This window comes from Rana temporaria, chromosome 13 (genome assembly GCF_905171775.1).
Source record: "Rana temporaria chromosome 13, aRanTem1.1, whole genome shotgun sequence".
NCBI classification, from domain to species: Eukaryota; Metazoa; Chordata; class Amphibia; order Anura; family Ranidae; genus Rana; species Rana temporaria.
Genome location: NC_053501.1, coordinates 94,654,132 through 94,679,684, shown reverse-complemented (window position 1 = coordinate 94,679,684; position 25,553 = coordinate 94,654,132). Strand labels below are relative to the sequence as shown.

The window sequence follows — 25,553 nt, the reverse complement described above, 5'->3', positions numbered from 1 at the left end:
GTTTGGCTATGACGACAACATCAGGAAGTAACGCAGTGTAAGGCATGAAGAGGGCCCGTTCGATCCGGGATCCAGCTCTCATGCCGTTAAGACGGTCTCCGTTACTATGGGAAGAATTCTCCAAACGGGTTTTGTGACGTTGATAGTTCTTTCAAACATGTCGATCGGTCAGTATACTTACTTCCATAAATATATGTTGTTGTGATTGCAGGCCTCAACGGGGTCCGTTTACAATTTACAGAATATGTTATTCTGATTGCAGGCCTTAACTTGGCAGCATGACAGAAGTTTACATTTGTTCCACATGTGCAATATAGAGCAGTGTAAAGAGGATTTTCCTGTCTGGTTTCCTTTAGTTCTGCATTCTCAGCGTCTCACCGCTTCTGACAGCACACAGCCCCAATAACACGGCGACATAGGAGCCAAACACTGATTAAGGCCTTGTTTACATGTGTGGTGGTGTCTATCACCCCTCCGACAAGCAATCAATAGGTGGCTCAAAGGTGATATCACCTCCTGAATGCCCACAGCATGCACTTTGAGCCGTGGTTTTACTGCCCTCCAAACACCGCAAAGTAACAGCCAGCAGTCATGTTAGTATGCATAAAATGTTATAATTTAAAATGCATGCAAAAAAACAATCAGTACATATTAGCAATACGGTACTCATGTCCCCATGTGCCTTTATAATGCTGCATGTGCAGAAAAATAACTGTTCATCTGCCAGAAATTCAGTGTATTCCTAACTACCAGGGCCACCTTAATAGCATCATGGGCCCCTGGGCAAAGAAATGCTCTGGGGCCCCTACAACAATGACAGTTCAGGTAAACAGACATCAAGTAGGTAGGAGGCAGACTGCCTCCCCTGTGTATCTATCACTCTCAGTGCCACCATTGGGCCCCCAATTTCGGGGCAGCGTGGGCTCAAGGGCCAGCTGCTTTGGGGAAAGTACAGGGGCCCCCCATGCAGCTGGGGCCCCTGGGCAGTGCCCATGTGTGCCCTTTCATTAAGACGGCCCTGCTAGCTACACTTTGGGGTAGATCCACAGACATCTGCGCCGGGCGCAGCGTATCTAAGATACGCTACGCCGCTGTAACTTACTTTGCTTTGGTTTGAATCCTCAACGAATTTGCGCCTTAAGTTACGGCGGCGTAGGGTATCTCTCGCGGCGTAAGGGCGCGGAATTCAAATGGATCTAATGGGGGCGTGTTTTATGTTAATACGTCGTGACCCGACGTAAACAACGTTTTTTTGGAACTGCGCATGCGCCGACCCTGGGGGTATCCCAGTGCGCATGCTCGAAATTAAACCAGAACCCGCCAATGCTTACAACGGTGACGTCATTCTACGCAAATTCCTATTCGCGAACGACTTACGCAAACAACGTAAAAAAATGTAAATTGTACGCGGGAAGGACAGCCATACTTAACATTGAGTACGCTTCAGAAAAAGCCGAACTCAAACGACGGAAAAAAAAGTGACGTACGTTCGTGGTTTGCCGTAAATAGCTCAGTTGCATACTCGACGCGGATTTCGACTAAAGCACCACCTAGCGGCCGCCGAAAAATTGCATCTAAGATCCGAAGGCATACGAAGACGTACACCTGTCGGATCTAGCCGAGATGCCATTATATCTTGTTTTGAGGATTCAAAACAAAGATACGACGCGGGAATTTTGAAATTACGCCGGCGTATCAATAGATATGCCGGCGTAATTTCTTTGTGGATCTACCCCTATATTGTCAAGTATTGGGACGCCTGCCTTTACACGCACATGAAATTTAATGACTTTCCAGTCTTTGGCCGTAGGGTTCAATATTGAGTTGGCCAGCCCTTTGCAGCTATAACAGCTTCATCTCTTCAGGGAAGGCTGTCCACAAGGTTTAGGAGTGTAAAGCCTTGGTCACACTGAAAGAGGCAAGTTCATCCATCCCACTCAAAGTGCTCCCCTGGCTCCCAGCAAGAAACACACCCAGAAGACACAAATACCACCCTATTGTAGGAGTCCCATTCCTCCACTGCTATTACCTTACATGTCGAAATCTAAGCTTATCTTACTTTCCGAGACCTCTTACGCCCTTGAGACACAACCCTGACTTCCCCCCGGGCCTTTCATCCCTATTTCTTAATGGGTTAGTAAAGTTTTTTTAAAAAAAAATAACAAACATGTCATACTTACCTCCAATGTGCAGTTCGTTTTGCACAGAGTGGCCCCAATCCTCATCTTCTGGGGTCCCTCAGTGGCTGTCTCGCCTCCTCCCTGCCAGAGCTAACCCCCTTCTGGGAAGCGCTCTCCCAAGGGGGTTAGCTTGCGGGGGCGCGCCCGTGTGATACAGTGGTGGCCATAGCTGCCAAGTGTATCACTCGGCCCCGCCCCTGGCGCACAGCATCATTGATTTGATTGACAGCAACGGGAGCTAGTGGCTGCACTGCTATCAATCGTCCAATGAAGAGCCGAGAACAGCCGAGACGACCAGGCCGAAAAGCCAGCAGGTTTACGCCGCAGGACTTTTCGAGGGCTCATTATGTCTTTAGCCTTACAAGGGTAAAAAAATATATAATTCCGAGGGTATACAACCGCTTTAAAAAAAAAGTTTTTATGGCTGGAGTGACACTTAAAAAATGTACCTGTTTCGACTTACAAACAGATTCAAATTAAGATTAAACCTACAGACACAATTTTGTTTGTAACCCGGGGACCGCCTGTATTCATTTCACAGATACAATGTACCCTTTAATTGATTTCACATCAGTGATATTCTTTACCATATTTTTGTGTTAAAACTCAAAATTCTTGGAAAAGGATACTGTGCAAAGTGTTGCCAGGTCGGCATAAAGCTACTGATACACTTGTAAGCAAAGGCAAGAGGTGGCTTTAGCAACGTAGTGCCTGGAGGGGAATTGTGTATGCAATTCCAAATGCATTCTAGCATGGCTACAATTTTATACAGCAAGCTGATCTCTTTTATCTCTTTAGCTGCCAAATCAATTTCTATTTTTTTTCATACGTATGTGTGGATGATCATAAAAAATGAAAATAAATAAATAATAATTTTAAGCTTGAAAACTTTTGTTATGTGTAGCGCCTGGTTACTTCAGAGGGAGATCAGAGTGTAGTTAAACTCTGATCTGGTTAAAATGTTCAAATTGGGTCTCTGTCTAAGCTTGCCTATGCTGTGAGCTCATTCTGTTGTGCTGGGGTGTGCTTCCCACCCCAGGGCAGTAGGTGGCAGCAGTGGAGTCAAGGTTTGGCTGCTCTTCCCCAGCAGCCAATCAGGAGGGTTGAGCCTCGCTGTGCATGCTGGGGGAGGGTATTTATGGGACAGAAGCCATTGGTTCTGAGTCTTCTTCTTCAAGTGCGGCATCCACCTTTAGGGTGTCTGCACCACGGGGCCCGGTGCATTGCCACGAAATGAGATTTGCCATCGGATGAGATGGTCCGCCTCCATCACATCCTATTGGCTCACTCCTGTCACGTGACGTATTTAAACGTCAAGTATCGACGCGAACATCAGTCTCAGCTAGGCTATCATAGGGAGAGGATCTCCTCTCCCTGTGATAGCTGAAGCTGCACGGAGCTGGTGCACGGAGCTCACATGGCCTCTGTGGCCCGATTCCGAGAGCGGAATCGGGCCACAGAAGCTCATACATTTACTAGGCTAATAAATGTTCTCCTTTATTACAATGTCAGGCTAATAAATGTTCTCCTTCATTACAATGTCACTTCGGGATCTACAGCGATATCGGGATCCCTCTGCCCGATAGCGCTGTCATGCCTCCCCGCGACCGCGATAGATCCACAGCGCTATCGGTATCCCAATGCCCGATAGCGCTGTCAGCGTGCCTCCCGCCAGTGCTAAATACACCCCGCGCCCGCAGCTCTACTCCCCGTCCCCCGTTAAGGCTCAGGGAACGGGGAACAGAAAGTAGAGCATCGGGTGCAGGTAAAGTAGTAGTGCGCAGGCGCAGCACTACGCAAATAGCTCCGTGCACTATGATAGCCTAGCTGAGACTGATGTTCGCGTCGATACTTGACGTTTAAATATGTCACGTGACAGGAGTGAGCCAATAGGATGTGATGGAGGCGGACCATCTCATCCGATGGCAAATCTCATTTTGTGGCAATGCACCGGCGTTATGGCCCTACCTGGCCGGGGCGTGCGTGCCACGCGGAATTCCTGGTTACAGGACCATATGGGTCCGGAACATTGGAGTCCTGAATCCTGAAGATCCCAAGCGGCATAGCTGTTTGGTGGGGAGTCCATCTGAGGAGAGCCAATGAGAGGCTGGCGATCCAATAGGGTCTTGATAATCCACCAGGGATCGAGGTATCCGGACACTGGGAGACTGGTCACCTGTCAGTCGGTACCTGAAAGGAATTAGAAGGAGATCCAGGCATAATTTTACTAAGGAGGTACATCTCTGTAACTACAATCAGAAGGGCCTGTGGTAGATGTTTCTTACTAAATTCATTCTAGGAGGGTCTGTGGCAGAGACTTCTTCTCAAAGGTTCGAGCGATACTCTGGCTGCCAGGTCAGTGAGAGAGGCCTGTCCAGGTACGCTATTCCCACTCAGGCAGGAGTGGCGCATAGAAGTGTTACACATGGGAGCAGGACTGTTTCCCTATTGCTATGCCTGAATTTGCTATTCTTCTTCTTCCTTCAACTTTACCTTCTTCACCACAAGTTTATTACCCAGCCGGGTAATAACAATAAAGAGCACAGCAAGAGACACCTGTTGAGGACATTCCTTTACTTCTGCTATATGCACCATTCACCCCTAGAAATTCGGAGAGCCACGAGGTAAATGTGCCACCCAAAACAAACCAGCAGCTCCTCCGGGGGTAGTGCTACATATGCAATATTGTTGGTTTATCAAGTGCAAAATTTCAGTAAACAATACACTAAAGTTAATTTACAGTAAGTGCATGCAGAAACAACATATAACCCATTTTTTTTTTGGTAAAACACAAAAGATGAGGTTGTGTTGAGTAAATAGATATCCAATATGTAAAGCCTTAAAATTGTGTGCGACTGAATACCCTAAATGTTCCATAGACAATGCATTAAAAGCTCCTACAGGTCACCTTTTTAGAGTTAACAATGGGCCTAGAATTATTGTTTTGCACCTGGCATGTGCAGTGATATGTAACATGTATAGCACTATCAACGTTTTCACATGTGTTTATATTTGTATGTGGGGGTGAGAGGTTTCAAAAAATTTGGGGAGAGGCTTAAAGTGGAGTTCCACCCTTTTTTTATTTTTCCCCCAAAAATCTTAAAATAAATAGAAAAAATAAATGATACTCACCTGAAAGGGCGGTTTCTATGCCCTTCATTTAGGCTAATGGAGTGCTAATGGAATTTACTGCCATTACCTCTTTTTTATTAGTCAATTCCTGAAAAGTGCATATTTTACCACCCACTGTGATATCTTTTAATTATGGATGATCCAATTCCCAAACAGACTCTCTTTCCCAGGAACAATGGGCCATATCCTCAAAAGAGATACGACGGCGTATCTACTGATACGCCGTCGTATCCCTGTTTCTATCTTTGGAACTGATCCACAGAAGCAGTTTTCCAAGAGATAGACAGAAGATCCGGCATGTGTAAGGGACTTACACTGCCGGATCTTAGGATGCAGTACCGCATCCGCCGCTGGGGACATTTTGCGTCGAAATGCCGCCTCGGGTATGCAAATTAGCACTTACAGAGATCCACGAAGCTTTTCAGCTTCGTTTTTTCTCCATAAATTTTAGTTTGCAATCGTAAAATTAGCGCTGCTTTTACAAAGTGTAAACTGTTTACACCTTGTAAAAGCAGACCCTTCTGTCCAGCGACGTTTTTTTTTGTTTTTTTTTTTCACCGTATCTTTTTTTTTCCCGACGCAACTTTATTGACCCGTCGCGATCCACAAAGCTCGGCGTAACGTAATTTCGCGCTATGCACGTCGGGAAAATGACGTCACGAGCATGCGCAGTACGGCCGGCGCGGGAGCGCGCCTAATTTAAATGGGAATCGCCCCCATTTGAAGAGGAACACCTTGCGCCGGCGGAATTTAAGTTACACAGCCGAAAATTTCTAGGTAAGTGCTTTGTGGATCGGGCACTTAGGTAGAAATTTTAAGGCAGTGTAACTTAAATGGGAATTTTTAGGTTACGCCGGTTCTTTGTGGATCTGGCCCAAAATAATAAGTGTCACATAATGGTCACAAAGGGGAATTTAATCCCCATTTTTCCTTTTGTGCACTGTGTCCCACATTGCCATTGCTATACGTGTGATTGTGTGAGTGTGCTTATCTAAATCTCTTATATGTGTTGGGATCTATGGACCAGATCCACAAACGAGATACGACGGCGTATCTACTGATACGCCGTCGTATCTCTGTTTCTAACTATGCGACTGATTCATAGAATCAGTTACGCATAGCTAGCCCTAAGATCCGACAGGTGTAATTGAATTACACTGTCGGATCTTAAGGATGCAATTCTAGGCCGGCCGCTAGGTGGCGAGGCCATTGCGGCCGGCGTAGAATATGCAAATGAAGACTTACGGCGATCCCCGAACGTCCCGAACGGCCCGTCGATCTAAATCTACGTAGTTTCCGTCGGGTTACGCCGCGTAAAACTAGGGCTGAGCCCTAGTTCTCCTAAGCCATGTTAAGTATGGCCGTCGTTCCCGCGTCGAAATTTAAACATCCACGTCATTTGCGTAAGACGTCCGTGAATGGCGCTGGACGCCATTTACGTTAACGTCTAAGCAAATGACGTCGGTGCGACGTCAGTTAGCGCAATGCACGTCGGGTAATTTACCCGACGGAGCATGTGCAGTACGTCCGGCGCGGGAGCGCGCCTAATTTAAATGGGACTCGCCCCATTCTATTTGGCCCGCCTTGGGACGGACAAATTTAAGTTACACTGCTGCAAATTTCCAGGTAAGTGCTTTGTGGATCGGGCACTAACTTGGACAATTTGCGGCAGTGTAACTTAAATGGGAAAAGTTAAGTTACGCCCGCTATTTGTGGATCTGGCCCAATATCACTTTCCCTAAGGTGACCTTACTAATCTGACTTTCCAATCTAACCCACTTTTTTCTTTATTATTTTTTACCCATTCAACCACCCGTGACATAAGAATAGCGGTGTAATACATTTTTAAATCTGGTAGCCCCAACCCACCTTCTGCCTTATCTGTTCTAGGTTCTTACTAGTTAGGGGATATCAGCAAACGGATGTTCGCTTTTCTATCTCCCTTCTACTCAACAACACCCACCATGCTTGTCCACGGTCTGCAGGTGGGACAGTGGAGCCTGGGAAGCATGGCATTGGGGGGGTGCATAAGCAGGGGTAGGTGGAAACAATCAAGCAGCTGTGCAGCCACCCGATGTTTCCACCTGTCAGCCGGCTTGTAAGATTCCCCCACTGCTGCTGACTTATGCCATACATCGATCTCAGTGAACGGGTTAAATGTGTATCTAAATATTGCATTGAAAAAAGCTAAAAAGTCTTAACATCAACGTGACTAAATACACTTTCTCTGTTTTCCTATAGGTGGAGATTATCCTCACCGAGTGACTGGCGTTATTGGTAGGACTATTGAGTTGTTAATCAAGCGGACATTTTCAGATCATGTTAAAGAGGTGGTCTGGAAAGTTAATAATGGATCTCAGACTTTCAAAATAGCAGAGTTCAAGGACAATTATTTAATGACTGGACATCCCCAATTTCAAATGTTCAGAGATGGAATGGGATTACGAATTAAAAATGTGACTTTTAACAATACTGGGAACTACACTGCCAAGATTACTCTTAAAAACAATGTAATAGAAGAGGAGTCATTCGTTGTCAGTCTCTATGGTAAGCGTTCAAGTTTATAAAACAAGGTTTCATTTTGATTTGGAGAAGATTTGTAAATATGATGATGAAAAACCTTATTCAGATCTTGGAACCAGACCGACCAGGTAGATGCAGGAACATGGGATGACAAGGGCTTTCTTTTATCAACCTCAAAAATTAGTGTGAAGTAACAGGACATAAAAAATATCATCCTGCAAATCAGGAAAAGGAAACTTTTAAAATTTAAAAAAATACTTAGTAGAACATTGATTCAACAATTTATGTGAATGAACAGAATGGATTGATGTCCAAATGAAGTCTGAGACATCTTTTATACTCCTGAATTGTTGTAAATTATGATTTCTAACTGCTTTTTGCTTGGGAAACCATTCCTGCTATTCATCTTTGGTACTTTATGTTTGCATATATAGGTATTGGCTACAGCCCCCATCACAGAGATTTGTAACTTTAAAATGGTTGTATAGGTTTTTTATTTTATTTAAATAACAAACATATTGGGCCAGATTCACAGAAGAGATACGACGGCGTTTCTCTGAAACGCCGTCGTATCTCTCAGAGTATCTATGCGACTGATTCATAGAATCAGTTACGCATAGATAGCCCTTAGATCCGACAGGTATAATTGACTTACACCGTCGGATCTTAGGATGCAGTACCTCGGCCGCCGCTGGGTGGAGTTTGCGTCGTATTCCAGCGTCGGGTATGCAAATTAGCAGTTACGGCGATCCACGAAGGGTTTTCCCGTCGTTACGTCGGCGCAAGTCTTAGTTTCCCGTCGCAAAATTAGGGGTACTTTAACATGGTGTAAAATTACTCCACCATGTTAACCACTTCCCGACCGCCGCATGTAGATATACGTCGGCAGAATGGCACATCAACGTACCTGTACGTGCCTGCCTAGACGTGGGTCGGGGGTCCGATCGGGACCCCCCCCGCTATATGCGGTGGTCGGATTCCCTCGGGGAGCGATCCGGGACGACGGCGCGGCTATTCGTTTATAGCCGCTCCGTCGCGATCGCTCCCCGGAGCTGAAGAACGGGTAGAGCCGTATGTAAACACGGCTTCCCCATGCTTCACTATGGCGCTGCATCGATCGAGTCATCCCTTTTATAGGGAGACTCGATCGATTTGTCAGTCCTACAGCCACACCCCCCTACAGTTGTAAACACACACTAGGTGAACACTAAATCCTACAGCGCCCCCTGTGGTTAACTTCCAAACTGCAACTGTCATTTTCACAATAAACAATGCAATTTAAATGAATTTTTTGCTGTGAAAATGACAATGGTCCCAAAAATTTGTCAAAATTGTCCGAAGTGTCCGCCATAATGTCGCAGTCACGAAAAAAAACGCTGATCGCCGCCATTAGTAGTAAAAAAATAATAATTAATAAAAATGCAATAAAACTATCCCCTATTTTGTAAACGCTATAAATTTTGCGCAAACCAATCGATAAACGCTTATTGCGATTTTTTTTTTACCAAAAATAGGTAGAAGAATACGTATCGGCCTAAACTGAGAATTTTTTTTTTATATATATATATATATGTTTTTGGGGGATATTTATTATAGCAAAAAGTAAAAAATATTGCATTTTTTTCAAAATTGTCGCTCTATTTTTGTTTAAAGCGCAAAAAATAAAAACCGCAGAGGTGATCAAATACCACCAAAAGAAAGCTCTATTTGTGGGGAAAAAAGGACGCCAATTTTGTTTGGGAGCCCCGTCGCACGACCGCGCAATTGTCTGTGAAAGCGACACAGTGCCGAATTGTAAAAACCCCTTGGGTCATGTAGCAGCATATTGGTCCGGTCCTTAAGTGGTTAAAGTATGCCTGTCATTCCCGCGTCGCTTTTGAATTTTTTGTTTTTCCCGGCGTAAGTACGTTACGCACGTTGCGATTCACAAACACGTCGCGCCGCAATTTCGCGCAAAGCACGTCGTGAAAATTGCGAACGGAGCATGCGCAGTACGTCCGGCGCGGGAGCGCGCCTAATTTAAATGGTACCCGCCCCATTTGAATTGGGCGGGCTTGCGCCGTACGTGTTTACGATACACCGCCGCACGTTTACAGGTAAGTGCTTTGTGGATCGGGCACTAACACTGAAAACCTGCGGCGGTGTAACGTAAACGGGTTATGTTACACGGCCGCAATTGTACCTGAATCTGGCCCATATTATACTTACCTCCACTGTGCAGCTAGTTTTTTCACAGTGTGGCCCCGATCCTGCTGTTCTGGGGTCCCTCGGCGGCTGTCTTGGCTCCTCCCCACCTATGATAACCTCCTCTGGGAAACGTTTTGCCAAGGGGGTTACCTTGCGGGCACGCTTCTGAGTCCTGCATTCGGCGTCCATAGTCGCCAATTGCAGGACTAGGCCCCGCATCCTGGCACCCGCGTCATTGGATTTGATTGACAGCAGTGCGAGCCAATGGCTACGCTGCTATCAATTTATCCAATGAAGACCTGAGAAGACCGAGCAAATGAAGAGCGTGTTCGCGACGCGGGACTTTACAGGGCTCAAGGGGCTGGGGGGACCGGTAATCTTCGGATGTTTTTTCACCTTAATGCGAAGGATGCATTAAAGTGAAAAAAAATGTAACCTTTACAACCACTTTAAGGAAGAAAAGGAGCAAGTCAATGAAGGATGAGGGTATTTTGAAGTCATTTTATGGAGTGCACTGAGCAGTGGGGAGAGGAGAGGAAAAACTGAGAATTGAGGTTGTTAACCCCCTCGCGCCTGGCCTATTGTCAAATAGCAGCTTAAAGGGAGCCCTGTTGTCCTTGGGAGATGTCATATGACGTTCTATAAGGATCGCAACTTGAGCACGATCTACGGGCCGTGCTCCAGTGTGATTTGTCACCCGCTGTCACACAGACGATGTCCGATCACTGTACCGGCCCACTGCCAGTACCATGGAATTGTTGTGGCCAATTACAGCAGATCACATGACAAATGTACACATTGAATTGCTTTGTTTGCTTGTTCTGTATTGTGATGAGCTCTTTGGTCACATGTACAGATCACAGCTAATCACAATAGTAAACACTAAATTTAATAGTTTTTGTATAAAAAAAAAAGGTTGCTTATAACTGTAAGATTCAGTTATAAGTAACAGTGTGTAAAAAAAATCATGATCACCCCCCCAGAGTAGTACATAGTTAATATGCTAACACTGCAATGATCTGGTCCCTGTATGTGTAATATACACCGATTTGGGTTATTTTCACCAAAGAAATGTAGGACCACTATACGTTTTGGCCTACATTTATGAAGAAAGATTATTTTTGTCAAAATGTTATAACAGAATCAAAGTTTATTTAGGAAAAAATAAAAAAAAACAGTGGTGATTAAATACCACCACAAGAAAGCTCTATTTGTGTGAAAAAAGGCATATGGGTACAGTGTTGCATGACTGCGCAATTGTCATTCAAAATGTACAGCGCTGAAAGCCATAAATTGGCCTGGGCAGGTAGCGGGTAAAAGTGTCCAGTATTGAAGTGGTTAAAGAAGAATATCACCTTTTGAAAGCACCCATAATAAAAAAAAAGCAACAATATGCAATTATTATTATTATTATTATTATTATTATTATTATTATTATTATTATTATTAATAATCTTTGCATTGTAGCCTGCAATGCATTGCAACCAATGGCAATCAGTGCATTGTGGATGCAGTTCTTGGTCTCCTGCAGGCTATTCCTCCAAGTTAAGTCTATACCAAGGGATTTACCTACAGCTATGGAGCTGGAGGAAGTATCTATAGACTTCAAGCACAGTGATGTCATCACACTTGTGCTCTATTGAGAACTACAGTTCCTCTACTGCTGTGGAAGATGGGATTTGTAGTTTATTATTCATATCTAAAGGGACCTTTGCTGGATGGCAGTTCCTGCCAAACGATCTCAGGTTTCATAATGCATCTTCTTGGGATAGGGCAATCACATACCTGTCTTTTATGAGCAACCCTGCCTTCTTTTGCCTTATCTCTCCCAGCCAGAGGCCTGAACACTACATTCCTGGCCTGAGGCCCGCTATCCAGAATAAAGGCATGTTCACTCCAGATGCATTTCAACACTTTACTTCATTCACTAAACTCTTCTTGTACATATCTCCAAAACAGAATAATATTACATCTGACTTACTGAAAGAGCACTTGCCTCAAAAACTTTCACCGGCGTAACGTAAATCAGATAGTTTACGTGGATCTAAAGATCCGCTGACCTATCTGAATCTGGCCCCTTGGTTCAAACACTATTCACCCCCTTGTTTGAACTATTCACTAATTTCTCCCTGAGAGATTATAATATCCACCCCGCTACCTTCACCTGATTCTCTAACCATTGGTCCCCCTGGACATTTATTTCTCTCTCCCCTCTGTGCCCTATGCCCTCTACTAGGTTTAGTCTTGTTAATTATCTGATATACCAACTGTAATAGAAGATGCTTATGCCAGGTACACACGATCCGAATATTGTACGAAAAATGTCGTCCGAGGAAGAATCGTCCGATAATCGGATCGTTAGTACAGGGCTGGACGAGCCAATCATTTTAGTTCATCCGATATTATTTTATCGGACATGCACGAAAATTTTCCTCGTACGATACCAGATCGTACGATTTTCGTTTGGTCAGTAAAGTTGTCGTCCGAAAATAGAACACAAATACATTACAACACATGACATCACTTCCGATTTTTTTTTCTGTCGTACGAGAATTTTCATGACTTTAGTAACCTATTCAATTTCTACTTGTGACTAGTAAACTAAAAAAGTCGGACGATCTGTCGTCCGATTTTCAGATCGTGTGTACGTGGCATTAGAATGGTTGGGATTTTTGACCTTCCCACCAGATAAAGCCTAGCCAAGAGAAGGAACTTGGCCCTGGTTTAGCCTAATTTATTCTCCCAGCTTTTCTACAAGACATTGGGCCAAATCCTCAAAGATCCTGCCTAACTTATCTTTTCCCATTTAAGTTACACTGCCTTAAAATTTCTACCTAAGTGCCCGATCCACAAAGCACTTACCTAGAAATTTCAGGCCGTGTAACTTAAATTCTCCCGGCGCAAGGCGGTCCTCTTCTCCAGGGGCGATGACAATTTAAATGAGGCACGCTCCCGCGCCGGCCGTACTGCGCATGCTCGTGACATCATTTTCCCGACGGGCAGCGCGCAAAATTACGTTACGCCGGGCTTTGTGGATTGTGGCGGGACAATAAAGTTGCGTCGGGTAAAAAAAAAGTTACGCGCCGAAAAATAAAATTCAAAATTTAAAAAAAATCGCGGCGATCGAAAAAAAGGTCTGTTTTTACAAGGTGTAACTAGTTTACACTTTGTAAAAGCAGAACTAATTTTACGTATGCAAACGTAAACTTACGCAGAAAACACAAAGCTGAAAAGCTTTGTGGATCTCCGTTAGTCCTCATTTGCATACGCTAGGCGGCATTTCGACACAAAATGCCCCCAGCGGCGGATGCGGTACTGCATCCTAAGATCCGACAGTGTAAGTCTCTTACAGATGTCGGATCTTCTGCCTATCTTTGGAAAACTGCTTCTGAGGATCAGTTCCAAAGATAGGCACAGAGATACGCAGGCTGAACAGCAGTTCCGCCTGCGTATCCCTTTTGAGGATTTGGCCCATTAACTTTATATTTGTTTATAGGTTCATTCTATTCTATTATATTCATAGATGACATAATTATATTATATTCTTTCAATCAGCTTAATTTCTGAATTACTAGTCATCAAAAAGCTGTCATGAAGCTATGACTATGACATTTCATGTTACATAATCTTATTCTACAATACGCTAGGTTATCTATTTCCATTTCCAATTATAAGAGTTACTTTCCAGAATAATTATGCCTTTTTCTACTATATTATTGTACATGTTCTGTTAATTGAATATATATTTCTATTATATTATTGTACATGCTCTGTTACTGGAATTTTGTTGATAATTATAAAATTCAATAAAATATTTGAAACAGAAATCAGCTAGTATACCCTCCCAACCTCCACCTACAAATTGTGTGCATCCAAAACTCCAGCTGCATACAAGCTTGATGTTTTTGATGCACAGTATTTGGTGATTGCTTTGGTGTACAGTATTACATGTAGTTGTTTTGTGCACAGAGAGAGTTTTGAGTCCAAATAATTTTACCTCCAAAAATATTTTTTTTGCAAATGAAATTCCAATAATAAAAACATGTACTAACTAAACATATCCCAAGGCTAGGTTCACACTACTGCGAATTCAAAATTGCGGTAAAATCACGATTTTACCATGATTTCGGTGCTGTGTTTTTGCTGCGATTTTGCCGTGATTTGCGGCCGCAATTTCAGGGAATGCCAGTCTATAGAGCTGAATTTGCATCGCACTCGGATCAAACTCACGCAGGACCCTTTTTTCCCGCAGCTAATATTCGCAGCGCATTGATGTGAACGGCACTAATGTTAAACTATGTAATTTAACCGCTTCCATACAGGGCGTTTTCACCCCCTTCCTGCCCAGACCAATTTTTAGTTTTAACGCTGTCACACTTTGAATGACAATTGCGCGGTCGTACAACGTGGCTCCCAAACAAAATTTACGCCCTTTTTCCCCCACAAATTGAGCTTTATTTTGGTGGTATTTGATCACCTCTGCGTTATAAACAAAAGAGCGACAATTTTGAAAAAAAAACACAATGGGCTAGATTCAGGTAGAATTAGGCGGGCGTAGCGTATCTCAGATTACATTACGCCGCCGTAAGTTTGAGCAGCAAGTTCTGTATTCACAAAGAACTTGCGCTGAAACTTACGGCAACGCAGTGTAACTGGGCCGGCGTAAGCCTGCCTAATTCAAAATAGGCTGGTTGGGGGCGTGTTCTATGTAAAATACTATTGACCCCACGTATTTTACGTTTTTAATGAACGGCGCATGCGCCGTCCGTGGACCTATCCCAGTGCGCATGCTCCAAATGACGTCGGCAAATCGTCATGCTTTCAACGTGAACGTAAATTACGGCCAGCCCCATTCACGGACGAGTTACGCAAACGTAAAATTTTCAAATTTCGATGCGGGAACGACGGCCATACTTAACATTGGCTGCGCCATGTATTTGGTGGAATAACTTTACGCCTGAAAACCCCTTACGTAAACGGCGTATCTTTACTGTGACGGCCGGGCGTACGTTCGTGAATCGGCGTATCTAGCTGATTTACATATTCTAGGTGTAAATCAGCGTACACGCCCCTAGTGGCCAGCGTAAATATGCAGTTAAGATATGACGGCGTAGGAGACTTACGCCGGTCGTATCTTAGCAACATTTAAGCGTATCTCAGTTTGAGCATACGCTTAAAGTTGCGACGGCGGGGATTCGGACTTACGACGGCGTATCTACTGATACGCCCGTCGTAAGTCTATGTGAATCTGGCCCAATATCTTTTACTTTTTGATTTAATAAATATCATATTTTTTTTTATTTTTTTTAACGTTTTTTTTTCCTCAGTTTAGACCGATACGTATTCTTCTACATATTTTTGGTAAAAAAATAAATAAAATTGCAATAAGCGTATTTGATCGGTTTGAGCAAAAGTTCTAACGTCTACAAAATAGGGAATAGAATTATGGCATTTTTATTAATTTTTTTACTAGTAATGGCGGCAATCTGCGATTTTTATTGTGACCGTGACATTGTGGCGGACATATCGGACACTTTTGACAAATTTTTTGGACCATTCACATTTACACAGCGATTAGTGCTATAAAACTGCACTGTTTACTGTGTAAATGTGACTGGCAGGGAAGGGGTTAACACTAGGGGGCAATGAAAGGGGTTAATAATGTTCCCTAAAGTGTGTTCTAACTGTAGGGGGTGGGGGACTCACAAGGGGAGGAGATCGATATGTGTTCCTCTGTACTGGGAACACACATCAGTCTCCTCACCGCTGACAGGACATGGATCTGTGTGTTTCACACACAGATCCATGTTCCTTCTGTGAATGCGGGCAATCGCTGGTGCCGGGCACGCGCACCGGGTCCCAAACAATGCGGCGGGGGGCGTGCACGCGCTCCCTAGCGGCCGGAAAAGCAAGGACATCATATGACATCCAGTCTGAAGGACGAAAGGTTCCCGCCGACGTCATTTTACTATGACTCGGTAGGGAAGAGGTTAAATGACTTGCAAATTTGAGAAATCCCAACGACTCAAATTTGCAATAGAATTTGCAGCAGTGGGAACCTAGCCTCAAGGTTCAATCTAATGTCCTGGCTTGACAACTGGAGACAACCAAACCTTCAAACTTCCCAATTAGCAGAAAAAGATATTTACTAATATTACCTGAACATATTATCCTTAGGTTTATCCTAACTCTACAACATAAAGGAACTCCTAAATGACTACTTTTACAATAAAACCTTTCCATTATTTGCTTAACTCCTAAACATCCACCAATTCTTCGCCAACATCCAAGCTAATCTTTCCTAAATCTAACCTTTATCTTTGACCAAAATTTTTGGGGGGCAAAATGCAGTGCAGTAACACATCTTATATCAAAACATAGACAATAATAGTATCATGTTGAAAATCATGAATTGCTTCCTCTTTTATCTTTGAAAATCTTCTACATATGTACCTGTATCCAAAAAGTTCACCTCATATAAAGTCTCTATGATGATTTTTCTAGCTTTTCTGCACGTACCATGCCCAGTATTCAGCATCTAATGTGTCCACAGCCTCACAGAAAAGTCAAACTACCAGAACTATACTGCCTCCTACCAAATGCCAACCCCACCAATTCCCTTTCTCCCACTGTTTACAAAACCCTCTCAATCTGCTATGTGTGTGTATAGCACCCTTGTCCTAAAAGTAGGGCTACAGGTACATTTTAGTTATGCTGGGTGGTAGCCAGCCTGGCTAATTTGTAGTGTTTAGTGGTCAAATGACTTCTGTTCCTAATCCTATTCCAGTGGTGGCTTCTCCCTTTTGTCAGTAGGTGGCACTGTAGCCTTTGACATTAGTATGATGAACTACAGTGCATTCACTTTATGAATAAACATATCTTTCTTAGCCAATCATATTTGCTGCTATGCATGCTGGTAAAAGGTATTTATTCAGAAGAAGTCAGGTGATCTTAGTCTTCCCTCCCAGGGCTGTGGCCTGGGTGGATGTGTGTGTGTGTGTGTGTGTGTGTGAAACAGCTCCTGCTGGGTAGGCCTAAAGCCTGAGGCTTAGCCATGTGCTCAAGGTTCTGCAAGGAAAAGCCTGCTCACTACCTGGAAGCATGAATGAAAGGATGGAGACCTGAGATGAAGTACCAGAGGTGACTCTTGCATAGACCGGGGATCCGTGGAGAGCCTGGGAAAGCGTCAAGATGGAATCATCCAAAGAATTCCTAAACCTTCCTTGAGTTAAGTTCAGTTACCATAGGAGACAGCCTATCCTACAAAGTACAGATGTGATTGTTCAGCTTAAAGGCTCTTTTTCCTGTACTGCTGACTAACGTATCTCGCCTATTTTTGTCCTGTGCCCTATACCTTCTCTCCCACATTTTTCCTGTTTTAAGAAATAAACTTCTCTCTTGTTTAAAGCATAAAAGTGACTAGCGCCCAACCTTTTTTGTTGTTCAACACCCACCACACCCAAAACCCTGCACCCTGAGAAATTATGCCAGCCCTCCCTACCTCTGGTAGTCACCATCAGACTCTCGGAAAATCGGGGGAGGCGATACATGAGCTTGTTGGAGCACTCGCAATGTGAAGTGTGTAAGGACATCATGTTGCATGTAGGTGAGGTTTGGGTTTGCAGTGTTTGTGAAGTTTACAGGTTCCCATAGTTAGTGTTACTAAACCCAGGACCCTGCATTTACTATATCTGGTCTCCCACAGTACACAGAACATGGATATACAATAATTTTAGCAAATATAAACAGCTAAATACTTTTTCTCATCAGCAGGATATTGCAGTCTTGAGATTTCTATCAGTTCCTAGTAAAGCTTGTAGGAGGAGTTTTCATACTGTACTGAGCTGTCCTATCGGGATGCAGGCCCCATGACCCTGTGTCTGGACAGTGCTGATTGGCCCTGTGCTGATCACATGCACTCTCCCAAGAAAAAAAAAAACCTCTAGCAATACACACCAAACTGAGCATGTGCAGCCAGACTCCAAAGGCTCTGTCTTATCCGGACATGTTCTGGAGTCAGTGGAAGAAGAGGAGGATCTGTGCATACAGGATCAAACAACCTTTTTACATATTGTAGAGTATTAACCCCTTAGGTTCCACAGTGAGTATAACAAGCATGCTTTACTGCATATACAGACTGATTTTACTGTTGTGGGTATAGTAACACATTTTTTTTTAACGACGCATGCGCCGTTCGTGAAAACATTCCAGTGCGCATGCTCGAAAATCCGCCGCAAAACGTCATTGCTTTCGACGTGAACGTAAATTACGCCCAGCCGTATTCGTGAACGACTTCCGCAAACGACGTAAAAACTTGGCGCGGGAACGACGGCCATACTTAACATTAGCTACGCCTCATATAGCAGGGGTAACTATACGCCGGAAAAAGCCGAACGCAAACGACGTAAAAAAAAAAGCGCCGGGCGGTCATTCGTTTCTGAATCGGCGTGAATCCTCATTTGCATATTCCTTGCCTAAAAATACGGAAGCGCCACCTAGCGGCCAGCCTGGAATTGCAGCCTAAGATCCGACGGTGTAAGACACTTACACCTGTCGGATCTTAGGGATATCTATGCGTAACTGATTCTCTGAATCAGTCGCATAGATATGACCGGCGGAACTCAGAGATACGACGGCGTATCAGGAGATACACCGTCGTATCTCTTTCTGAATCCGGCCCAGTATCTTTTTATAAAAAGGTCAGCTTACAGCAGAGTAGTTCTGCACAATACCGTTTTAACCACATCCCGCCCGCTGTATGCAGAATAATGGCCGGGAAGTGGTTCAGTTATCCTGACTGGGAATCATATAACGGGCATCATATAACGTCCAGCAGGATAAAAAGCCAGCAAGCACCTACGGGGGCGCGCAGCGCAGCGATGGGTGGTGTGGTGTGTCAGTCTGACATACCATATCTTCGATCTTGGTAAAGAGCCTCCGACGTAGGCTCTTTACCATGTGATCCAATCATAGCTGATCAGTGTGAATAGGAAAAGCCTATTATCTGATTTTCCTCCACTCGCACTGACAGACGCGAGTAGAGACAGGGAGGGGGTCACGCAGATTAATTTTCAGTGCAAGGCCCTGAGGATGCCCACCCAGGACCACCAGCGATGCTAATCAATGCCTAATAAGGATGGCACTCAGTATCCATCAGTGCTGCCTAACATCTATGAGAGCCCATCAGTGCCACCTATCAGTCCGCATCAGTGCTGCATATCAGTGCCACCTATCAGTGCCCGTCAGTGATGCATATTAGTGCCTCTTTATCAGTGCCACCTCATCAGTGCCCGTCTGCAGCCTCATCAGTGCCCATCAGCAAAGGAGAAAACATACTTATTTGCAAAGTGTTTTAACAGAAATAAAGAAAAAAAATGTTTTCAACATTTTCTGTTTTTTTTTTAATTGTAGTGCAAAAAAAAACAACAACCCAGTGTTGATCACATAACTACAAAAAAAAAGCTCTGTTTGTGGGAAAAAAATTATAGAAATGTCATTTGGGTACAGTGTTGCATGACTGCGCAATAGTCATTCAAAATGCAATGGCGTTGAAAGCTGAAAATTGGTCTGGGCAAGAAGGGGGAAAGTGCCCTGTATTAAAGTGGTTAATCAATACCTGCCACTTCCATCCTCACCCGCCCAGGCCAATTTTCAGCTTTGAGCACTGTCACACTTTGAATGACAATTGCGCGGTCATGCAACACTGTACTCATGTGACATTTTTATCTTTTTTTTCCCCACACAAATAGAGCTTTCTTTTGGTGGTATTTAATCACCACTGAGGTTTGCTAAATAAACCAAAAAAATTAACAAAATAATACAAAATTTGCAAATAAATAATCTTTCTTCTTAAGTTTAGGCCAAACTGTATTCTGCTACATTTCTTTGTAAAATAACCCAAATAACCCAAATTAGTGTATATTATTTAATCTGTAGAAAAGTTAGAGTCCACAAACTATGTGTCTATTAGGGATGGGTGAACAGTTCGGCCCGAGCATAAGTTCGGGCCGAACTTTCGCTGTTCGGGGAACATCTGAACAAATGGGTCGTTCAACCGTTTTTTCGCCCCCCCCCCCCCCAAACCGACCACAATGCATTGCGGCGCCGAACAGTGCATTGTAGTGATTGGCTGAAGCAGTTAAAGATTTAGCCAATCAGGGCACATAGCACTGTCAGAGTCATGATTGGACACTGTCATCATGACTACTTTATCCACTCTTGGCTCATTCCCACCCCACAGTATAAAAGTATTACATTAATTCATCAATCATATAAGCTCTAACGAACCCATTAAAAATCTGATTGACAGCATTACTCCTATCTTAAATACAACCACAAAAAAACAATGGGGTGGATTCAAGAAGCAATTTCGCCTGTGTAACCATAGGTTACACAGCGCAATTGCTTACTTGCCCCGGCGTTACAAGTGCTCCTGATTCAGGAACCTCGTTACGCCGACTGCAGCCTAAGATCTGCGCGGCAAAAGGCTCTTATGCCCGCATATCTTAGGCTGCATTCTTGCGATGGCCGCTAGGTGACGTTCCCGTTGTGCTCAGCGTATAGTATGCAAATTGCATACTAACACCGATTCACAAACGTTGCGCGAGCCCTGCGTACGCAATTTACGTTGTTTCCGTACGGCGGTTTTTGCGTAAGGCTGCCCCTGCTATTAGCAGGGGCAGCCAATGTTACGTAAACCCGTCGTTCCCGCGTCGCGAAATTTGAATTTTACGTACTTTGTGTAAGTGATTCGTGAATGGCGCTGGATGCCATTCACGTTCACTTTGAAGCAAATGACGTCCTTGCGACGTCATTTGCCGCAATGCACGTCGGGAAAGTTTCCCGACGGAGCATGCGCTCTACGATCGGCGCGGGAACGCGCCTAATTTAAATGATTCCCGCCCCCTACGGGATCATTTAAATTGCGCGAGCTTGCGCCGGGCATTTTGCCGGCGCGCCCGCGCAATTTACGGAGCTTCTGCTCCGTGAATCGAGGGCAGCGCAAAAAAAAATCGCCTTGCGCCTCTGTAATAAATGCGGAAATGTAGCTGAATCCGGGCCAATAATTATTTATTTGAGATAGTCCCCATTCTATTTTCCATTAGACTTGCTTCTCTTGTATGCCCTGACTACCTACTTTACTAAGAAGAAAACCCTCTACATATCTGAAGAGGCAAAAGGAGAAAGTAAGAAACCCCATAAGGGAAAGAATTCCTAAAAAAAAAAAAAAAAAAAAAGAAGAAAACCCTGGTTGGGGAGGGGGAGTCGGAGTTGGAGGGGAAATGTACCGAGGTAAAGGTGAGTTTATTATAACATCATCCAGGGAAGTGAGGACACCCCAAAGACCCCCCAATCCTCTCTTTTTCAAATACTCTCAGGAGCAAACAGGGAATTCCCTTCCTCCTATATTCCATTGGCTCCAAGTTTCTAAATATGTCTCCTTTTGATTTTGAGCATTATTTCAATGGCAGGCATTTTCAGTGTGATTTTCAGGCTTGGATAGAGATAGAACATGGCTCTGTTCAGTGCTATTAGTTAGTAATGCCGCGTACGCACGATCGTTTTTCGGCATGAAAAAAAAAATGTAGTTTTTCAGCATGTCCAAAAAAACGACGTTTTTCCAACTTCATCATTAAAAACGATGTTGCCCGCACACCATCGTTTTTGAAAAATGATGAACAAAGCGCGGTGACGTACAACACGTACAACGGCACTTTAAAGGGGAAGTTCTATTCGCCTTTGGGCTGCTTTTAGCTGATTCCTTGTTAGTAAAAGACGATTCACGCTTTTTTGTCAGTTACAGCGTGATGAATGTGCTTACTCCATTATGAATGGTTGTTTTACCAGAACGAGCGCTCCCATCTCATAACTTGCTTCTGGGCATGCGCGGGTTTAAAACGTCATTGGTGGTGGTGAAAAAAAAAAAAAAAGAAAAAAAAAACTAATTTTTGCCCAAACACGATCATTTTTAACAACAAGAAAAAGGACATTTTAAAAAACGATGTGAAAAAATGCAGCATGTTCAAATTTTTCTTTGTCGTTTTTCAGAAAAACGATGTGAAGCCCACACACGATCATTTTAAATGACGTTTTTAAAAACGCCTTTTTTTTCATGCCGAAAATTGATCGTGTGTATGCGGCATTAGTGTGCTATTTTGTTTCAATTGTCAGTGTAGAATATTAGTTTAATGTCAGTCTAGGGATAGTGTGAGTATAGTGAGGAGGACCATCATTCAGCTTTGCATAGTGTGCAGCTAGAGTAGGGACAGCTCAGATAGTTTCAGTGTAGTGAGACTGTGTCAGTAAGCTTTACATTAGTAAATAGCTAGACTGGACACAGTTCAGATAGCGTCAGTGTAGTGATGGTTGAATCTATTTGATTGCGTACTGTCAGTTTAACGCCATATAGTTTTGTGTGCGTTACTGCCAGTTTACCGACATTTCCTTTTGTGTGCGTTACTTTCAGTTTAATGCCATATAGTTTTGTGTGCGTTACTACCAGTTTAACGCCATGCAGTTTGTTCTATACTCCCGTGACACGTTTTCAGCTGACAACAGCTAAAGTCCACATTCTGCAGACGTCACTCAAAAATCCTGACCATATGGTTGGAATCCACCAAGATGCCTGGACCAGCACCTGGCTCGGACTCTCAGCCATCCATAGAGAGCCACCCGTTCCTTCCCCCTCCGCGGCCCAGTTCTCCTGTGAGTGCTCGAGGGACAGAGCAGAGAGCTGGTGAATGAAAGAAATGTCTCTCTCGTCAGAGCGGAGGGGAGAATCGAGTGCTCAGCTATGTTTGATTGCTCAGTTCTCATTGCAGAGAAGGCGGAGTAAGATACATCATTTGATCGATTCTCCATCCACCTAGGTGTGTATAAATGTTATACAAAAGGGAAGTCCATACTTCTCTTTTAAGGTCTGGTGGCCCATCATTAGAATCAAGGCACCCCAAACAGAGCACATTTTACTCATGGTCACAGGGGGGCTTATGTACATAATTATTAAATAGTATCTGCTTTTAAAGCTAAACAAGTTTGTCCTTTTTATAGTAAGCTTTTATCAGTATTCTCTACACAGAATGTTGTTGAATTACATGAATATCATAACCAAAATAAGAAGAGTTGTTTATGAAGTTGCAGCTGTGGCAAGTGGAGCAATTTTGAGTAGAATCTGAGGTTTTTGGAGTCTTCTAAAGCTGGGCCTGATAGAATGTCTAGGTTGTAGAGTAAGTTCAAAGTAGGTTCTCAACTGCTGAGGTCACTGAAAGCCCTCGTGCCTTCTTCCCTAAGTAAATTGGTTTCAGTCCCTCAAAGGATCAGTGCTAAATCATGGCCATACCTGCAACATATCCACTTTCTGATCTCTTAGGCCTTGTACACGCAGGCGGTCCAAACCGATGAAAATGGACTGAAGTCCAGTTTCATTGGTCCAAACCGACCGTGAGTACGGCCCATCGGTCCGTTGTCCTTCGGTCAAAAATGTTAGAACTTGCTTTAAAATCGAACCGATGGACCGCTGCCCGATAGGTCCAAACCGATGGTTAGTACACAAAAGCATCGGTTCAAAACCCGCGCATGCTCAGAATCAAGTCGACGCATGCTTGGAAGCATTGAACTTCGTTTTTTTCAGCACGTCGTGTGTTTTACGTCACCACGTTCTGACACGATCAGTTTTTGAACTGATGGTGTGTACGCACATCAGACCATCAGGCCACTTCAGCGGTGAACCGATGAAAACGGTCCGTCGGACCATTCTCATCGGTTTGGATCGACCGTGTGTACGCGGCCTTAAATATGCTGCATGAGTGCCATGCATAATTTACTAAATGCCATGCCCTATATCAGTGGTTCCAAAACCTCAGTCTTTAAATACCTTCAGTAGGTCATGTTTTCACGATTTCCCTAACCTTGTGCAGGTACTTTATATCCATGTCAATGGCTTAGTATTTATGAGAGCTTTTACATTATTAAAGTATTTAAACCACCACTGGGGCCTACAAAAATTAAACGATGACAAAAAGTATACACTTTAATGCCAGAAATTGTGGTCCTCAAAGCAGTATTAAAATGCTGCTGAGATTGATTGCAAAGGGTGCTTGGGCTTGGGTAAAACCTAATCTGAAAGACTGCTGTTGTGGAATTCAGTCTCTTCAGCTTTGCCTTATGGTGAAATAAGTAATTTATTGACAAACTTACATAAACCCTCTTCTTTACAGGAGTGCTCTTTTTAGGAGATAGTATACAACCTTAAAGTGATTGTAAAGGCAGAAGGTTTTTTATCTTAATGCATTAAGATAAAAAGCCTTCTGTGTGCAGCAGCCTCCCTAACATTTACCTGCGCACCCTCTCTGCCCAGCAATGTCCACGAGTGTCTCAACCATCCAGATTCTCTTTCCTGATTGGCTGAGACACAGCAGCGGCGCCATCGGCGCCTGCTGCTGCCAATCAAAGTCAGCTTGCCAATCAGGGGAGAGAGGGGGCAGGGCTCCATGTCTAAATGGACATAGGGAGCTGTGACTCAGCTTGGGTGCCCCATAGCAAGCTGCTTGCTGTGGGGCACTGAACAGGAGGGAGGGGCCAGGATCACAGAAGAGGGACACGAGAATCCACTGCAACAGAGCAGGTAAGTATAACATGTTTGTTATTTTTATAGGAACCTTTTACTTTATTTATTTACTGTCTCTATTTGTACAGGTTTCCACTATTGACAGGATTTAAAATGAAGGAAAAACAGCAAGCTGGAGTTGTGGTGATAACTATAATAGGGGATTTCTCTCCATTTGCAGAGACTTTGGGGCAGATCCACAAAGATCTGCCCCGGCTCATCGTATCTGAGATACGCTACGCCGCCGTACCTTACCTGGCTTTGGTTCGAATCCATAAAGATTTTGCGCTGTAAGTTACGGCTGCATAGTGTATCTCAAGCGGTGTAACGGCGCGGAATTCAAGTTGGTCGGGTAGGGGGCGTGTTTCATTTAAATGAAGCGCGTCCCAGTGCTGAACGAACTGCGCACGTGCCGTCCCTAAATTTCCCGCCATGCATTGCGCGAAATAAAGTCGCAAGGACGTCATTGTTTAGACTGTAACGTAAATTACGTCCATCCCGCGATTCACGGACGACTTATGTAAACGAAAAAAAAAAATCAAATTAAAGGCGGGAACGATGGCCATACATAACATAGCAGGTTTAACTATACGCCACGAAACAGCAGCTTTAACTATACGCCGGAAAAAGCCGACTAGAGACGACGTAAAAGAATGCAACGTTCGTGGATCGTCGGAAATAGCTAATTTGCATACTCGACGTGGAAAACGACATGAACGCCACCCAGCGGACGCTGAAAAATTGCATCTTAGATCCGAAGGCATACAAATCCATTTTCTAGATTTAAATATCTACCGTAGTGGTGACAAACTGGGGACTAAGGTATATTTCAAACCCACGGACTCAAACAGTTATCTAAAAAACAAAAAAAGGAAAAACAAAAAAAGGAAAACAAAAAAAGGAATGCAGCGCTAATAAATGATGAA

At 43.8% G+C, this 25,553-nt stretch overlaps 1 protein-coding gene across 2 annotated transcripts in view; it reads left to right on the top strand.

The window, feature by feature from the left end:
• The window catches only part of LOC120921150 (T-lymphocyte surface antigen Ly-9-like), a 62,391-nt gene continuing 36,838 nt past the window's right edge, over window positions 1-25,553 (top strand). For both annotated transcript variants that reach the window (XM_040333843.1, XM_040333842.1), the window contains exons 1-2: window positions 1-167; window positions 7,554-7,859. Coding sequence is in view for 1 of the 2 variants with exons in the window: in XM_040333842.1 (XP_040189776.1) it covers window positions 107-167; window positions 7,554-7,859 (367 nt within the window). In the remaining variant the exon portion in view is untranslated. The remainder of the gene's footprint in view (window positions 168-7,553; window positions 7,860-25,553) is intronic.